Here is a 16,189-nt window from a genome sequence, read left to right as displayed (position 1 = left end):
TACATGTTTGACATTAGAGTAGCTTCCATTAAAGAAAACCCTCTGAATGCTATTAGATAGATAGCTCTGAATCCACAATATGGCAGAGGTTGAAAAGCCATAACAGATACGTTTTCTCAACAACAGGTTATGGTCAATAACATCAAAGGCTGCACTAAAATCTAACAGTACAGCTCCCACAATCTTTTTATTATCAATTTCTTTCAACCAATCATCAGTCATTTGTGTCAGTGCAGTACATTTTGAGTGCCCTTCTCTATAAGTGTGCTGAAAGTCTGTTGTTAATTTGTTTACAGAGAAATAGCATTGTATTTGGTCAAACACCATTTTACTCCAACAGTTTGCTACGAGCTGGCAGCAAGCCGATAGGTCTGCTGTTAGGACCAGTAAAGGCCGCTCTTGGGTAGCGGAATGACTTTGGCTTCCCTCCAGGCCTGAGGACAAAGACTTTCCTCTAGGCTCAGATTAAATATATGACAGATAGGCATGGCTATAGAGTCAGCTACCATCCTCAGTAGCTTCCCATCTACATTTTAGTCGTTTAGCAGACGCTCTTATCCAGAGCCACTTACAGTAGTGAGTGCATACATTTTCATACTGGTCCACATGGGACCACATCTAAATTGTCAATACCAGGAGGTTTGTCATTATTGATCGATAACAATAATTTTTCCACCTCTCCTACACTAACTTTGCAAAATTCTAACTTACAATGCTTTTCTTTCATTATTTGTTTTTTATGCATGAGTACGATGGCTCACTGTTCGTTGTTGGCATTTCCTGCCTAAGTCTGCCCATTTTGCCAATGAAATAATCATTAAAATAATTGGCAACATCAAATGGTTTTGTGATGAATAAGCCATCTGATTTGATGAGAGATGGAGTTGAATTTGTCTTTCTGCCCATAATTTCATTTAACGTTTTTTTCCCCCCATCATTCTTTATATAATTGATCTTGGCTTCATAATACAGTTTTTCTTCTTTTTGTTGAGTTTAGTCACATCATTTCTCAATTTGCAGTAAATCAGCCAGTCAGATGTGCAGCCAGACTTACACTACATGACCAAAAGTATGTGGACACCTGCTTGTCGAACATCTCATTTCAAAATCATGGGCATTAATAAGGAGTTGGTCCCCCCTTTGCTGCTATAACAACCTCCACTCATCTGGGAAGACTTTCCACTAGATGTTGGAACATTGTGCTGCGGGGACTTGCTTCCATTCAGCCACAAGACCATTAGTGAGGTCAGGCACTGATGTTGGGCGATTAGGCCTGACTTGCAGTCTGCGTTCCAATTTATCCCAAAGGTGTTCGATGGGGTTGAGGTCAGGGCTCTGTGCAGGCCAGTCAAGTTCTTCCACAATGATCTCGACAAACCATTTCTGTATGGACCTCGCTTTGTGCACAGGCGCATTGTCATGCTGAAACAGGAAAGGGCCTTCCCCAAACTGCTGCCACAAAGTTGGAAGCACAGAATCGTCTAGAATGTCATTGTATGCGGTAGCATTAAGATTTTCATTTACTGGAACTAAGGGGCCTAGCCCGAACCACGAAAACAGCCCCAGACCGTTATTCCTCCTCCACCAAACTTTATAGTTGGCACTATGCATTGGGGCAGGTAACGTTCTTCTGGCATCCGCCAAACCCGTCGGACTGCCAGATGGTGAAGCATGATTCATCACTCCAGAGAATGTGTTTCCAATGCTCCAGAGTACAATGGCGGCGAGCTTTACACCACTCCGGCCGACGCTTGGCATTGCGCATGGTGATCTTAGGCTTGTGTGTGGCTGCTCGGCCATGGAAACCCATTTCAGGAAGCTCCCGACGAACAGTTATTGTGCTGACATTGCTTCCACAGGCAGTTTGGAACTCGGTAGTGTGTTGCAACCGAGGACAGGCGATTTTTACACGCTACGTGCTTCAGCACTTTGCGACTGAGCTGTTGTTGCTCCTAAACATTTCCACTTCACAATAACAGCACTTGCAGTTGACCGGGGCAGCTCTAGCAGGGCAGACATTTGACTGACTATTTGTGGGAGCAGAGGAGGAGAGAGGAAGGAAAGTGGGAAATGGTGATGGAGAGTAGTGGAGGAGGAGGAGGAAGAGGAAGAGGAAGAGGAAGAGGAGGAGGAGGAGGAAGATGAGGAGGAAGAGGAGGAGGAAGCGGAAGAGGAGGAGGAGGAGGAGGAGGAGGAGGAAGGGGAAGGGGAGGAAGAGGAAGAGGAAGAGGAGGAGGAGAAGGAGAAGGAGAAGGAGAAGGAGAAGGAGGAGGAAGAGGAAGAGGAAGAGGAAGAGGAGGAGGAGGAGGAGGAAGAGGAAGAGGAAGGGGAGGAAGAGGAAGAGGAGGAGAAGGAGAAGGAGAAGGAGGAGAAATGCAAGGGAGAGCCTTTCCTCTTTTGACATTATAATAGATGTCCTATTGTTTGGGATGTCTTTGTCTGTAGTTTTTACTCTCGCTCTCTTTAAGTTGTCCTCAGAATACATCTGAAAAAGCTATTATTGAAATGAGAATGTTATAATATTATTGTTCCTCACAGATTGAGTGGGGATACTACTGAGGTTGTTTGATCATCCATTTGTGTATAAATCAAATCAAATCAAATCAAATTGTATTGGCCACATGCGCCGAATACAACAGGTGCAGACATTACGGTGAAATGCTTACTTACAGCCCTTAACCAACAGTGCATTTATTTTAAATAAAAAAGTAAAATAAAACAACAACAAAAAAGTGTTGAGAAAAAAAGAGCAGAAGTAAAATAAAATAACAGTAGGGAGGCTATATATACAGGGGGGTACCGGTGCAGAGTCAATGTGCGGGGGCACCGGCTAGTTGAGGTAGTTGAAGTAATATGTACATGTGGGTAGAGTTAAAGTGACTATGCATAAATAATACACAGTAGCAGCAGCGTAAAAAGATGGGGTGGGGGGGCAGTGCAAATAGTCCGGGTAGCCATGATTAGCTGTTCAGGAGTCTTATGGCTTGGGGGTAGAAGCTGTTGAGAAGTCTTTTGGACCTAGACTTGGCACTCCGGTACCGCTTGCCGTGCGGTAGCAGAGAGAACAGTCTATGACTAGGGTGGCTGGAGTCTTTGACAATTTTGAGGGCCTTCCTCTGACACCGCCTGGTATAGAGGTCCTGGATGGCAGGAAGCTTGGCCCCAGTGATGTACTGGGCCGTACGCACTACCCTCTGTAGTGCCTTGCGGTCGGAGGCCAAGCAGTTGCCATAGCAGGCGGTGATGCAACCAGTCAGGATGCTCTCGATGGTGCAGCTGTAGAATATTTTGAGGATCTGAGGACCCATGCCGAATCTTTTCAGTCTCCTGAGGGGGAATAGAACAGGACAATTGCAGTTGTGTGATACGTATGATGAATTGTATATGAATGTCGCAGAGTTTACAGTGTACTTTGATATTTATTCTTTTTTATATTGCATGTGCTTTTACTTATTCAACATTTCATGAAATAAATAGGTTTAATAGTACAACCTGTGACATGAACAGTACACAACTTTCTCATCAATCTTCAACAGAGAAGTACTTGTTGTGTATGACAATAAAATATTTCAGTTGTCAAACTGTTGTGCTGCATTATAAGGCACATTTTCTTTGCATGACAAAAGGCAAATTTCCATTTTGTGGACAATGATGTTATCAGAACATAGGCCTGAAAGACTAATGTGAAACATAATCACGATCAGAGCCATACTACTGCAATATAACTCCACTCCAGCAGGCGGCAGTATCATAGATGCCGTTAGCTCATCATCACACTGACAACAATGACTCCCCCCCCTTGGAGAAACGTTTGATGTCATTTTGGCGCCGAACGTTTCATTCGCATTTCTGCGCGGGTAATGTCCTTATGTTGGTGTTGTTAGTTGAACACCAAGTTTAATTGTAGTGTATAGTCAGTCATTTACATTTCAATTCAATTTACCACATCAGAAAACTGCAAGACAGCATGCAGCGAAGCATATCGTAAGTAAAGTTAGTATTGGTTTCTGCTGGCAGTCAGTCTCCGCAACACTAGCCAAGTAGCTAACTGTAGCTAGCTATGTTGGCCAACTCAGCCTGTGTGCTTTGGTGCTAGATAGTTAGCTAGCCAGCTACAGATCATCTAGCTAACTAGCTTGAGGTACATTGAAACTAGCTAGTTGGCTTGTTTGTGGTTGCAAAGACGTGAACAACACACACCAGGTCAAACCCCCGTGGACTTTGTGTTGATAATATCATATAACGTTAGTGTCTGTCTCAAAATTCTACTTGACACCTGCCTTAATATAAAGCGAATCATGAGACACAACAGCATTTAATTCAGCGTGTTTGTGTCATGCATAATGTAAAATGTGCCTTTACAGTAACTACATATTTGTTTTGTTTCTGACGTCTGTTCACCATTTTTTTGCCCTAAAGATCTTTCTTTCAGCCCAAAACGGGCAAAGAAAAGGAGAGCGAAAAGAGTGATGGACCGGTGAAGGAGAAACCTGTGAAGGAGAAACCTGTGAAGGAGAAACCAGAGTAAGTGTTTAAGGCCAGGGGGTGAGGGTGGCAGGGTTTTCACGGGTGTAGCCAGAGCCATATATTTAGGTTAAATACATGGCTCTGGGTATAGTTATCTATACAGGAAACTGATAACCCATGGAGTTTGTGGTAGAGTACTTGACTGAATGGCAAAACAATCAGCAACAGCAAAAGCAAACAGACTGTAGAATGACCAATTGGACGATCTAATAGTAGGTATTTGCAGTGTCTGTCTATAATGTCTTTTTTATGTTCTATCCTAGACCAGTCAAAGGGCCTCTCAAAGTTCAGAATGGGGTCCACAATGAGCCTGATTCGCCAGTAAAGAAGTTCACTAAACGCAGTCGTCAGATCTTGGACAGTGATGATGATGAGGCTCCAGCCAGAATAGAACAGGAGCAAGGGGACAAGACTGTTCAGCCCAAGGTAGCGTTTTACATTTCCCACCTCACATCCTCCTCTACGTAAACAAGCTCTAATCAGGACATTGGATCCATCCCAAATGGTACCCTATTCCCTACACAGTACACTAGTTTTGACCAGAGCCCTATGGACCCTGGTCAAAAGTAGCACACTATAGGAAATAGGGTGCAATTTGGGACTCAGGAATTATTTGCATACTCTGCAGTAGGCTTGGGCTGGGTACCGGGGTACCGACGGTATGATTTTCAATACCATCAACACTGCTTATAACTAAGTTCACTATCTAAGATGTGCCAAATAAATTATCTCCAGCTCAGGGCTCCAGCTTTGCATTTGGTTTGCTAACTTGCTAGCAAAGTGGCTAGATGTCAAGATCAAGCTTCTTGGTTACAGCAGACATTCCATCCCCTCCTGGATCAAGATTCCTGCTGCCTAAATTAGATTTGTGCGTCAAAACAACACTATAAAATAAAAAATGCTGCCCTTGTGTGTACTGCCGGTAATACTGAATACCCCGGTATGGTACAGGAACACTATGACGGTATGAAAATCTGGATACCGCCCTACTCTGCACTGGTCTTTACCATTTTAAACACTGTAAAGCCAAAGGGGGGGGGGGTGTGGGTGTACATAAAGATGTGACTGAGTTTGCATCCCAAATGGCACCATATTTCCAATACATTGCAGGGGAGGCTGTCTTGACCAGGTCTCGCTTGAAAAACAGATTTGACCTAAATGAAACTGAACCTGGGTAAACAAATACAAATCTAGGAAATGGTGGCCATTTGTGACCCACGATGTTTGTGCATATAGATCTGAACTTTGTTTCTCCCCCACAGGATGAAGTATACAAGGCTGTTACCACCCCACTGTCCCCCGCTGCCCCCACCACCCCTGTTACTCCAGCCACTCCAGTGACCCCAGCCGCCCCTCCAGTGACCCCAGCCGCCCCTCCAGTGACCCCAGCCGCCCCTCCAGTGACCCCAGCCGGCACTCCAGTGAACCCAGCCACCTCCGCCACCACTGGAACCCCTGACACCCCCACTTCCATCTCACCCTCCGGAATTCCCAAACGCCGCACCGGTCAGTCTCTAGCTGTACAAGTCCAACAGCCTCTACTAACACACGGTTAACTACGTTGGCTGTTATTTAATGCAGCCTGCATTTAAAAGATGTTTGAAAATAGGAAAAAAGCATTCGCATATCAGGGTTTACTTGTTGCAGGTGCGTGGGAATTATTCAATGATTACAGAAAGAAAAGACACAAGTTGTTTGAAAAAAGGAATGCACAGAGAACAGAAAATATATTTCTAAGGACTACATCAATTGTATTAATTCCACATAAATGTGTTCACTAGTGATGCATCTCTAACTAGTTGTGTTTCTATCATCTCTGTAGAGTAGTGATGCATCTCTAACTAGTTGTGTTTCTATCATCTCTGTAGAGTAGTGATGCATCTCTAACTAGTTGTGTTTCTATCATCTCTGTAGCGAGGAAGCAGTTCCCCAAGAGAAAGCTGGACAGCAGGAGTGGCAGTGACAAGGAGGAGGAAGAGGTGAAGGAAGAACCAGAACAGCAGAATAAAAGAGCAAAGGTTGAGGAAACACAGGGGAGCACCGGTAAGGTTTCCCTCCATTACAAGTGTTCCTTCCTACCCCTTCTCTCTTCTGTTGCATCACTCCATTTCTCTTTCTCTCTGTAGAGAATGAAGAGGAAGCGATGGAGGTGGGAGGAGAGGAGAACAGTGTGGATAAGCCTGAGGTGGTGCAGAACAACCCAGAGCAGAAAGAGATCGATGAAGAGAAGACCAAAGATGGAGAGAAGGAAAAAGCACTTGATGTGAAAGAGACGGAGGAGGAGGGAAAAAGTCCTAAAAGTGAAGAGGCTAAAGAGAGAAGTCCTAAGGGTCAAGAGGCTAAAGGAAAAAGTCCTAAGGGTCAAAACGCTAAAGAGAGAAGTCCTAAGGGTCAAGAGGCTAAAGGAAAAAGTCCTAAGGGTCAAAACGCTAAAGAGAGAAGTCCTAAGGGTCAAGAGGCTAAAGGAAAAAGTCCTAAGGGTCAAAACGCTAAAGAGAGAAGTCCTAAGGGTCAAAAGGCTGTAAAGGAAGAAAAGGAAAGTCCTAAAAATGAAAGGAAGGCAGTAAAGGAGGAGAAAGAAATGAAAGTGTCAGAAAGCCCCCAAGCCAAAAAAGCCCCCACCATCAGCAGTTTCTTTGGTGAGGTTTTTCCCCACTTACTTCCTCCCTTGCACAGGAACATCTCTATGAATGAGTTGGCTTTCTGCAGTTTGTTTAGAAGAAACCTGAAAGAGTGTAACAGTGCTTCTCAGATGGCATAAGAATAGGGTGCCATTTGGGATTCAACCTACATTTGTTTTGGGAAGTTTGGAAGAAATCTGAAGGAGTGTAAGAGACTTGTAAACTGCAGAGATGGCAGTGGAACAAGGAAATGTAAAATCCTTTGCTTGTTTGATAAACATTATGCTCCAAACTCTTGAAGTCTGAATGTTGGTTTCTTCTCTGTTATCTAGCTCCCAGGAAGGCTGCTGTAAAGATGGAGAGACCAGAGGAGAAGAGCGAGGGAGACAGAAAGGAGAAGAGCGAGGGAGACAGAAAGGAGAAGAGCGAGGGAGACAGAAAGGAGGAGAGCGAGGGAGACAGGAAGGAGGAGAGTGAGGGAGACAGAAAGAAGAGCGGGGAGAATATAAAGGAGGGGGCGAAGGTGGCCCGTACCACTGACGACGTTAAAGAGAAAGGGTAAGAGAGAATCACAGATGACTATGAAAGTGTTTAATTTACACCAAGGCTACATCCCATTCTCCACCCTGTTCCCAAAATTGGCACTCTGGTCAATGGTGCAATCTCCCTCTAGCCAGTGATTACAATAATCCATTGCTTTTAAATCTATCACTGAGTGTGCAGGTGAAGAACGGCGGAGTATCGAGACATGGCCTATCTCTTTGAAGGAGTAGCTGTACATGTGTACAGTTCTGGATGTTTTCTCCAGTGAGTTGAATAGTGCAGTATATTGTATTAATGTGAGTGGTTTTGACCTTTGACCACCAGAGAGAAGACGGACCAGGCCCAGTATGACCCATCCAGACCCAACTACCACCCAGTAGACCACGCCTGCTGGGGGCGGGGACAGAGGTACATCCAACCCCCTTATCACAGCTAGAGCTGGGACGATAAACTGGAAATGATCGACACTGATTACATTTTACATTTACATTTTAGTCATTTAGCAGACGCTCTTATCCAGAGCGACTTACAGGAGCAATTAGGGTTAAGTGCCTTGCTCAAGGGCACATTTACGTCATTTAGCAGACGCTCTTATCCAGAGCGACTCACCAATTGGTGCGTTCACCCTATAGCCAGTGGGATAACCACTTTACAATTTATCGTTATCGTGATCAAATTCAGTCAATTTGTCGCGATGTGGATTTTTGTCCGTATTGCCCATCTCTAGCCACACGACTCAGCTGTATACCTCAACCTGGCTCCTATTCACTAGAAACCAAACGGGCTGAAACGGAGAGGGGCTACCTGAACTTGACCAATAAGAAACACTTGTTTTCATTTCCTGTTCCAAAATGGTTTTGCTACGGTGTGTGCTAATGAATTCCAGCCTGCACTGAATGTTTTCAATGTTTTGATACTGTGAATAAGTCTGTCTCAATTGAGTTGTTTTGATACTGTTGAGTTGTTTTGATACATTTCTCAATGGAGTTGTTATCAATGCTTTGACTAATTTTCTCCCACGCAGGGTCCCGTATTTGGCTGTTGCACGCACCTTTGAAAAGATTGAGGAAGATTCTGGCAGGTAAGATATTTCAATATACCTCCCAAGTCGTGACTGTTCGTTCTTGGGAGAGTCCCAAATGGCACCCTATTCCCTATGTACGGCACTACTTTTGAACAGGGCCCATAGGGCTCAGGTAAAAAGTAGTGCACTACGTAGGGAATGGGGGTGCCATTTGGGACAGCCTGGGTTTATTGTAGCATAATAATCTTCCCTTTTTACATTGTTTTACATACTAATTGCATACATTTTTTGCTAGATTGAGGAACATCGAAACATTATCAAATCTCCTACGCTCTGTGATCGTCCTCTCTCCAGGTAAAATAGCTTTTTAGTTTTTCCCCTAGTGTGTGTACATGTGGAGCTGACTACCACTACATTAGATATGGCTGTGTGAGCCCAGGTGCAGGATATGAACGTCTTGAGATGCGTCAGGTGGGGTGCGTCCCAAATTGCATCCTAATATTCCCTATTTAGTGCTCTACTTTTGACCAGACCCCTTACGGCACGATAATATCTGTAAGTGAACGCTGTGAAATACCCTGGATATGTCCCAAATGCCACCTGATTCCCTATGGGCCCTTGTCAAAAGTAGGACGTTATATAGGGAATAGTGTGCCCCATTTGGGATGCAGAAAGAGTGTAGACGGAGTGTGCTGAGTTTTGTCTCTTGCTGTTCTTCCTCAGAGGACCTGTTGTGCTGCGTCTACCTGTGTCTCAATCAGCTGGGTCCTGCTTACATGGGGCTGGAGCTGGGAGTGGGAGAAACTGTACTGATGAAGGCTGTCGCCCAAGCAACTGGTAAGGCGGCGTACACACACACACACACAGCTTTGTTGTTAGTTATTAATTCTCTTCCTTTGCTTTTGGGTTTAGGAATCTCTCACATTGTTGTTCTTGTTGCCAGGGCGACAGTTGGACAAAATCAAGGCGGAGGCTGCAGAGAAGGGGGACTTGGGGTTGGTGGCTGAGAGTTCCCGTAACAACCAGAGAATTATGTTCCAGCCAGCCAATCTGATTGCAGGGGGTGTGTTCAACAAACTGAAAGACATCGGGAACATGAGTGGGAACTCTGTGAGTGTGTGTGAGGGAGAGTTTAACACATTAAAATTCTCAAATCGTTTTGATAAATTCACTGGGAATAGGATGATGAATTGATTTGTAATCAGTCTAGAATTTGATGAAAATACATTAATTCCTTTAATTTCTCTCTCTCTCTCTCTCTCTCTCTCTCTCTCTCTCTCTCTCTCTCTCTCTCTCTCTCTCTCTCTCTCTCTCTCTCTCTCTCTCTCTCTCTCTCTCTCTCTCTCTCTCTCTCTCTCTCTCTCTCTCTCTCTCTCTCTCTCTCTCTCTCTCTCTCTACCCCTCCCTCCCTCTGCCTGCAGGCCATGAATAAGAAGATCGACATCATCAAAGGTCTTTTTGTAGCCTGCCGTTTCTCTGAAGCCAGATACATAGTCAGGTAATGGTGCCTCGCTTCCTTCACTTTACAACTGGTCAAACTGATGATGTCTCCTCAATAGCACCCTATTCCCTATATAATGCAATACTTTTGACCTGAGCCTTATTGGCCATAAATGCACTAAAAGAGGAACAGGGTGGGTGCCATTTTGGACGTACTTAAGACCTGTCTTTCTGCACTCACTGAGTTCTGGCCCTTTGTTCATTTTATATGTGATAGATTTTTTTGCTTCCTGGCACCTGTTATTGGTTTACACAAGATGATATAGTTGAGCCTGCCTGCCTGCCTATTCATAAGTAGTCACCCCGCTGGTCAGTACGTTAATGGATTCAAATAAGATGGTCACAGAGATCCTGTTAAATTAGGAATTCTAATATGTAATTCTATGAAGATAGTACTTAATAATGTTTGTTTACCAGCTACACCAGTACATGCACAACATCAGACAAAAAGCAGGACATCATCAATGCATGTCTGGATTGGTTGATTGGTTGATTGATTGATTGATTGATTGACAGGTCGCTGGCAGGGAAGCTGAGGATTGGCTTGGCTGAACAGAGTGTACTGGCTGCCCTGAGTCACGCCGTGTGTCTGACTCCTCCGGGACAAGGTTTGCCAGCCAACGTTATTACAACATTTTCACAACGTTATCACAATGTTTACACAACATTACCTCCCAACTTTATCACGTTTTCACAATGTTACCTCAAAGTCTTTGCCACATTCTCACAATACTATCACAAAATTACCCCCAACATTTTCACAACATTACTTCAATATCACTTTCACATTACCACAACATCGTCACGGCATTTTCACAACAGTGCCCCCAACATTATCACCATGTTTTTTCACAACGTAACCCCTGCATACAATATCATTGTCTGCCTTTGATGCAACTGAGACGTTTGTATGTTTATTCCAGACTTCCCTCCGGCGGTGATTGACGCTGGGAAAGGAATGAGTGCAGAAAAACAGAAAGCTTGGATAGAAGAGAAAAGCCTTATCCTCAAACAGACTTACTGGTACTAACCTGCTAAATACAACTATAGTCAGTGTGTTCATTACTCTGACTGGGAGAGTCCCAAATGGCACCCTATTCACTATATAGTGCACTACTTTTGACCGGGCCCATATGGTTCTGCACAATGTAGTGCACTATGCAGGGAATGTAGTGCCATTTGGGACAAATGTGAATTAGATTTTCTTACTGGTTTAGTTCTGTTTTATCCCATCAAGTGAGATGCCCAACTATGATGTCATCATCCCAGTCATTCTGAAGGAGGGGATTGATGAACTACCCAACCACTGCAAACTCACTCCAGGTAGTAGTAATAATAATTTATTTCACTTTTATAGCGCTTTCATTACACAAAGAATCCCAAAGCACAAATTACAGCCATTCACGAGTAGATGAGGTACTGTGTGTGTGTGGGGGAAAGAGTGTTATTGTTTCAGTGTGGTATTTCTGACCCCTCCCTCTTCCTCAGGTGTACCGCTGAGGCCCATGCTGGCTCACCCCACCAAAGGTGTAGGAGAGGTGATGAAGAGGTTCGATGAAGCCGCCTTCACCTGCGAGTACAAGTATGACGGAGAACGAGCACAGGTGTGTGTGTGTGTGTGCGTGGTCACTTTTGTGTGTACTGTACATATGTCAGCTTCATGATTCTTACATCCGTGTGTGTGTCCTGGTTAGGAAGCAGACATGATGCTATCGTGCCTCCGGCTGTAGAGAGCCATGCGAGGCCCTCCCAGTGGAGGCTGCAGAGAGCTGTGTGACGTGTCGTCCTCTGGGCCATTTAAGCTGCTGTCTGACTCCTGAAATGGCCACCAGATGGCGCTCTAACGTGCATCTTGCTCATGGAGCTTGTGTTCCATCTTTACAGTTGGACCCCTGCATGTTTCTGTCTAATATAACATGTATTATGACGGTTAGCAGATGCTTATTCAAAGCTACGTACAGTAGCGTGTGCATACGTTTTCGTGTCAGTGGCCCCTGCGGGAATTGAACCGACTATCCTGGCGTCTTTAGGTGCCGTGCTCTACCAACTGAGCCACACAGCTCTGCTCTCTACATACAATAGGAAACTCACTGTTGAATGGTTGAATGGCATCTAATGATAGTTGTATGTTCTGTGCAGATCCATATCTTGGAGAACGGAGAAGTGCATATTTTCAGTCGCAACCAGGAGGATAATACAACCAAATATCCTGACATCATCTCTCGCATTCCTACGGTAACAATGACCCTTTCAACACTAGCACACTCAATGTGCATCCCAAATGACAACCTATTCCCTATATAGTGCACTACCATTGTCCAGAGTACACTACATAGAGAATAGGGGACCATTTGGGACAAACTCAGAGAGCATCTTAGCCCCTTTATCATGGACATAAGCACATTTCACACTGTATGAATAATACCATTATCTCTGTCTCTCTCTCTTTCCGTCTCTCTCTTTCCATATCTCTCCCTCTCTGTCTCTCTCCCTCTCTGTCTCTCTCCCTCTCTGTCTCTCTCCCTCTCTGTCTCTCTCCCTCTCCCTCTCTCCCTCTCCCTCTCTCTCTCTCTCTCTTTCTATCTCTCTCTTTCCATCTCATTCCCTATGTCTCTCTCTCTCTTTCTCTCTTTCCATCTTTGTCTCTCTCTCTGTCTCTCAGGTAAAGAAGCAGTCGGTGGTATCCTGTGTGTTGGACTCTGAGGCAGTAGCTTGGGACAGAGAGAAGCAACAGATCCAACCATTCCAGGTTTTAACCACACGGAAGAGAAAGGTGACAGGAAAGAAATGAGGGTGCCTCCTGCTGAGTATCCATGGTTTCAGTTTCTCTAATCATTTTCATAACAGCTGGATGGGTGATTAGCCCAGGTGGTCATAGATCGTTTTCCTACCAGGCTCTATGATCAAGAGGTGGACTTCTTTGTCTAACCCCTCGACCAGTCTGTTTTGGTTCGACCTCCCCCCGGAATAGCACTCTCATTGTGACAATATACTGAGTACAGGGACCAAAAGATCTAGGTTTGAGTGATCTTTTACTGTGTGGGTGGGTGATGGTGTTGAGTGATCTGTGCTGTATGTTCTGCAGGATGTCGATGCAGCTGATATCAAGGTCCAAGTGTGTGTGTATGCCTTCGACCTTCTGTATCTCAATGGAGAGGTAAGTGGATGACAATGGGAATTATCGGGTCGGTTAGACATGGACACTTTCCCTAATTTAGTGCACTACTTTTGAGCCCTATTTCCTAATTTAGTGCACTACTTTTGACCAGGGCCCTATTCCCTAATTTAGTGCACTACTTTTGACCAGGGCCCTATTCCCTAATTTAGTGCACTACTTTTGACCAGGGCCCTATTCCCTAATTTAGTGCACTACTTTTGACCAGGGCCCTATTCCCTAATTTAGTGCACTACTTTTGAACAAGGCCCATAGGTTTCTGGTCCAGAGTAGTGCCCTACATAGAGAATAGGGTGCCAAATGGGACGTTGATTAATTAAACATGGATTGTTATGTTTGTAACTTCATTGGTGGTAATAGTGTGTCTCTGGGTGTCTCTCTGTCTCTTTCTCTCTCTCTGGGTCTCTTTCTCTCTCTCTGGGTCTCTCTTTCTCTCTATCTGGGTCTCTTTCTCTCTCTCTGGGTCTCTCTTTCTCTCTCTCTGGGTCTCTTTCTCTCTCTCTGGGTCTCTCTTTCTCTCTCTCTGGGTGTCCCTCTTCTCTCTGGGTGTCTCTCCCTCTCTGGGTGTCTCTCCCTCTCTGGGTCTCTCTCTCCCTTCCTCTCTGGGTGTCTCTCTCCCTCCCTCCCTGGGTCTCTCTCTCCCTCCCTCTCTGGGTCTCTCTCTCCCTTCCTCTCTGGGTGTCTCTCTCACTCCCTCTCTGGGTGTCTCTCTCTTCCTCTCTGGGTGTCTCTCTCTTCCTCTCTGGGTGTCTCTCTCTTCCTCTCTGGGTGTCTCTCTCCCTCTCTGGGTGTCTCTCTCTCTCTCTGGGTGTCTCTCTCTCCCTCTCTGGGTGTCTCTCTCTCCCTCTCTGGGTGTCTCTCTCTTCCTCTCTGGGTGTCTCTCTCTTCCTCTCTGGGTGTCTCTCTCTTTCTCTCTCCCTCTCCCTCTCTGGGTGTCTCTCTCTCTCCCTCTCTGGGTGTCTCTCTCTCTCCCTCTCTGGGTGTCTCTCTCTCTCCCTCTCTGGGTGTCTCTCTCTCTCCCTCTCTGGGTGTGTCTCTCTCTCCCTCTCTGGGTGTGTCTCTCTCTCTCCCTCTCTGGGTGTGTCTCTCTCTCTCCCTCTCTGGGTGTGTCTCTCTCTCTCCCTCTCTGGGTGTGTCTCTCTCTCTCCCTCTCTGGGTGTGTCTCTCTCTCTCCCTCTCTGGGTGTGTCTCTCTCTCTCCCTCTCTGGGTGTGTCTCTCTCTCTCCCTCTCTGGGTGTGTCTTCTCTCTCTCTCTCTCTCTCTCTCTCTCTCTCTCTCTCTCTGGGTCTCGCTCTCTCTCTCTCTATCTGGGGGTCTCTGTCTCTCTCTGGGTCTCTCTCTCTCTCTGGGTGGGTCTCTCTCTCTCTCTGGGTGGGTCTCTCTCTCTCTCTCTGGGTGGGTCTCTCTCTCTCTCTCTGGGTGGGTCTCTCTCTCTCTCTCTGGGTGGGTCTCTCTCTCTCTCTCTCTCTGGGTGGGTCTCTCTCTCTCTCTCTCTCTGGGTGGGTCTCTCTCTCTCTCTCTCTCTGGGTGGGTCTCTCTCTCTCTCTCTCTGGGTGGGTCTCTCTCTCTCTGGGTGGGTCTCTCTCTCTCTCTCTCTCTGGGTGTGTCTCTCTCTCTCTCTCTCTCTCTCTGGGTCTCTCTCAATTCAATTTCAATTCAATTTCAATTTCAATTCAATTTCAATTCAATTTAAGGGCTTTATTGGCATGGGAAACGTGTGTTAACATTGCCAAAGCAAGTGAAGTAGATAGTAAACAAAAGTGAAATAAACAATAAATATTAACAGTAAACATTACACTCAGAAGTTTCAAAAGAATAAGACATTTCAAATGTCATATTATGTATATATACAGTGTTGTAACAATGTGCAAATAGTTAAAGTACAAATGGGAAAATAAATAAACATAAATATGGGTTGTATTTACAATGGTGTTTGTTCTTCACTGGTTGCCCTTTTCTTGTGGCAACAGGTCACAAATATTGCTGCTGCGATGGCACACTGTGGTTTTTCACCCAGTAGATAAGGGAGTTTATCAAAATTGGGTTTGTTTTCGAATTCTTTGTGGATCGCTGTAATCTGAGGGAAATATGTGTCTCTAATATGGTCATACATTGGCAGGAGGTTAGGAAGTGCAGCTCAGTTTCCACCTCATTTTGTGGGCAGTGTGCACATAGCCTGTCTTCTCTTGAGAGCCAGGTCTGCCTACGGCGGCCTTTCTCAATAGCAAGGCTATGCTCACTGAGTCTGTACATAGTCAAAGCTTTCCTTAAATTTGGGTCAGTCACTGTGGTCAGGTATTCTGCCACTGTGTACTCTCTGTTTAGGGCCAAATAGCATTCTAGTTTGCTCTGTTTTTTTGTTTGTTCTTTCCAATGTGTCAAGTAATTCTCGTTTTGTTTTCTCATGATTTGGTTGGGTCTAGTTGTGTTGTTTGTTGTTGTCCTGGGGCTGTGTGGGGTCTGTTTGTGTTTGGAACAGAGCCCCAGGACAAGCTTACTTAGGGGACTCTTCTCCAAGTTCATCTCTCTGTAGGTGATGGCTTTGTTATGGAAGGTTTGGGAATCGCTTCCTTTTAAGTGGTTATAGAATTTAACGGCTCTTTTCTGGATTTTGATAATTAAGCGGGTCCTCTCTCTCTCTCTGGGTCTCTCTCTCTCTCTCTCTCTCTGGGTCTCTCTCTGGGTCCTCTCTCTCTCTCTCTCTCTGGGTCTCTCTCTCTCTCTCTCTCTCTGGGTCTCTCTCTCTCTCTCTCTCCTCTGGGTCTCTCTCTCTCTCTCTCTGGGTCTCTCTCTCTCTCT

The 16,189-nt window shown here is 45.2% G+C and overlaps 1 protein-coding gene across 1 annotated transcript; it reads left to right on the top strand.

Moving 5' to 3' along the window:
- Positions 1 to 3,813: 3,813 nt before the first annotated feature.
- LOC311098841 (DNA ligase 1-like) lies at positions 3,814 to 13,384 on the top strand (the record flags this gene model as incomplete). Its single annotated transcript, XM_084139409.1, has 20 exons — positions 3,814 to 3,984; positions 4,420 to 4,524; positions 4,791 to 4,953; positions 5,790 to 6,033; positions 6,442 to 6,570; positions 6,654 to 7,166; positions 7,481 to 7,706; positions 8,016 to 8,099; positions 8,716 to 8,772; positions 9,011 to 9,069; positions 9,439 to 9,552; positions 9,659 to 9,825; positions 10,137 to 10,213; positions 10,732 to 10,823; positions 11,139 to 11,238; positions 11,453 to 11,538; positions 11,704 to 11,819; positions 12,355 to 12,450; positions 12,878 to 12,988; positions 13,301 to 13,384. The coding sequence occupies exons 1-20, from the start codon at positions 3,968 to 3,970 to the stop codon at positions 13,382 to 13,384; spliced, it is 2,640 nt and encodes an 879-aa protein (XP_083995535.1). The 5' UTR covers positions 3,814 to 3,967.
- Positions 13,385 to 16,189: the final 2,805 nt, after the last annotated feature.

This window comes from Coregonus lavaretus (genome assembly GCF_964263955.1).
Source record: "Coregonus lavaretus genome assembly, chromosome: 23".
In the NCBI taxonomy this organism is placed as follows: domain Eukaryota; kingdom Metazoa; phylum Chordata; class Actinopteri; order Salmoniformes; family Salmonidae; genus Coregonus; species Coregonus lavaretus.
This window is presented reverse-complemented; position numbering and strand designations above follow the sequence as displayed.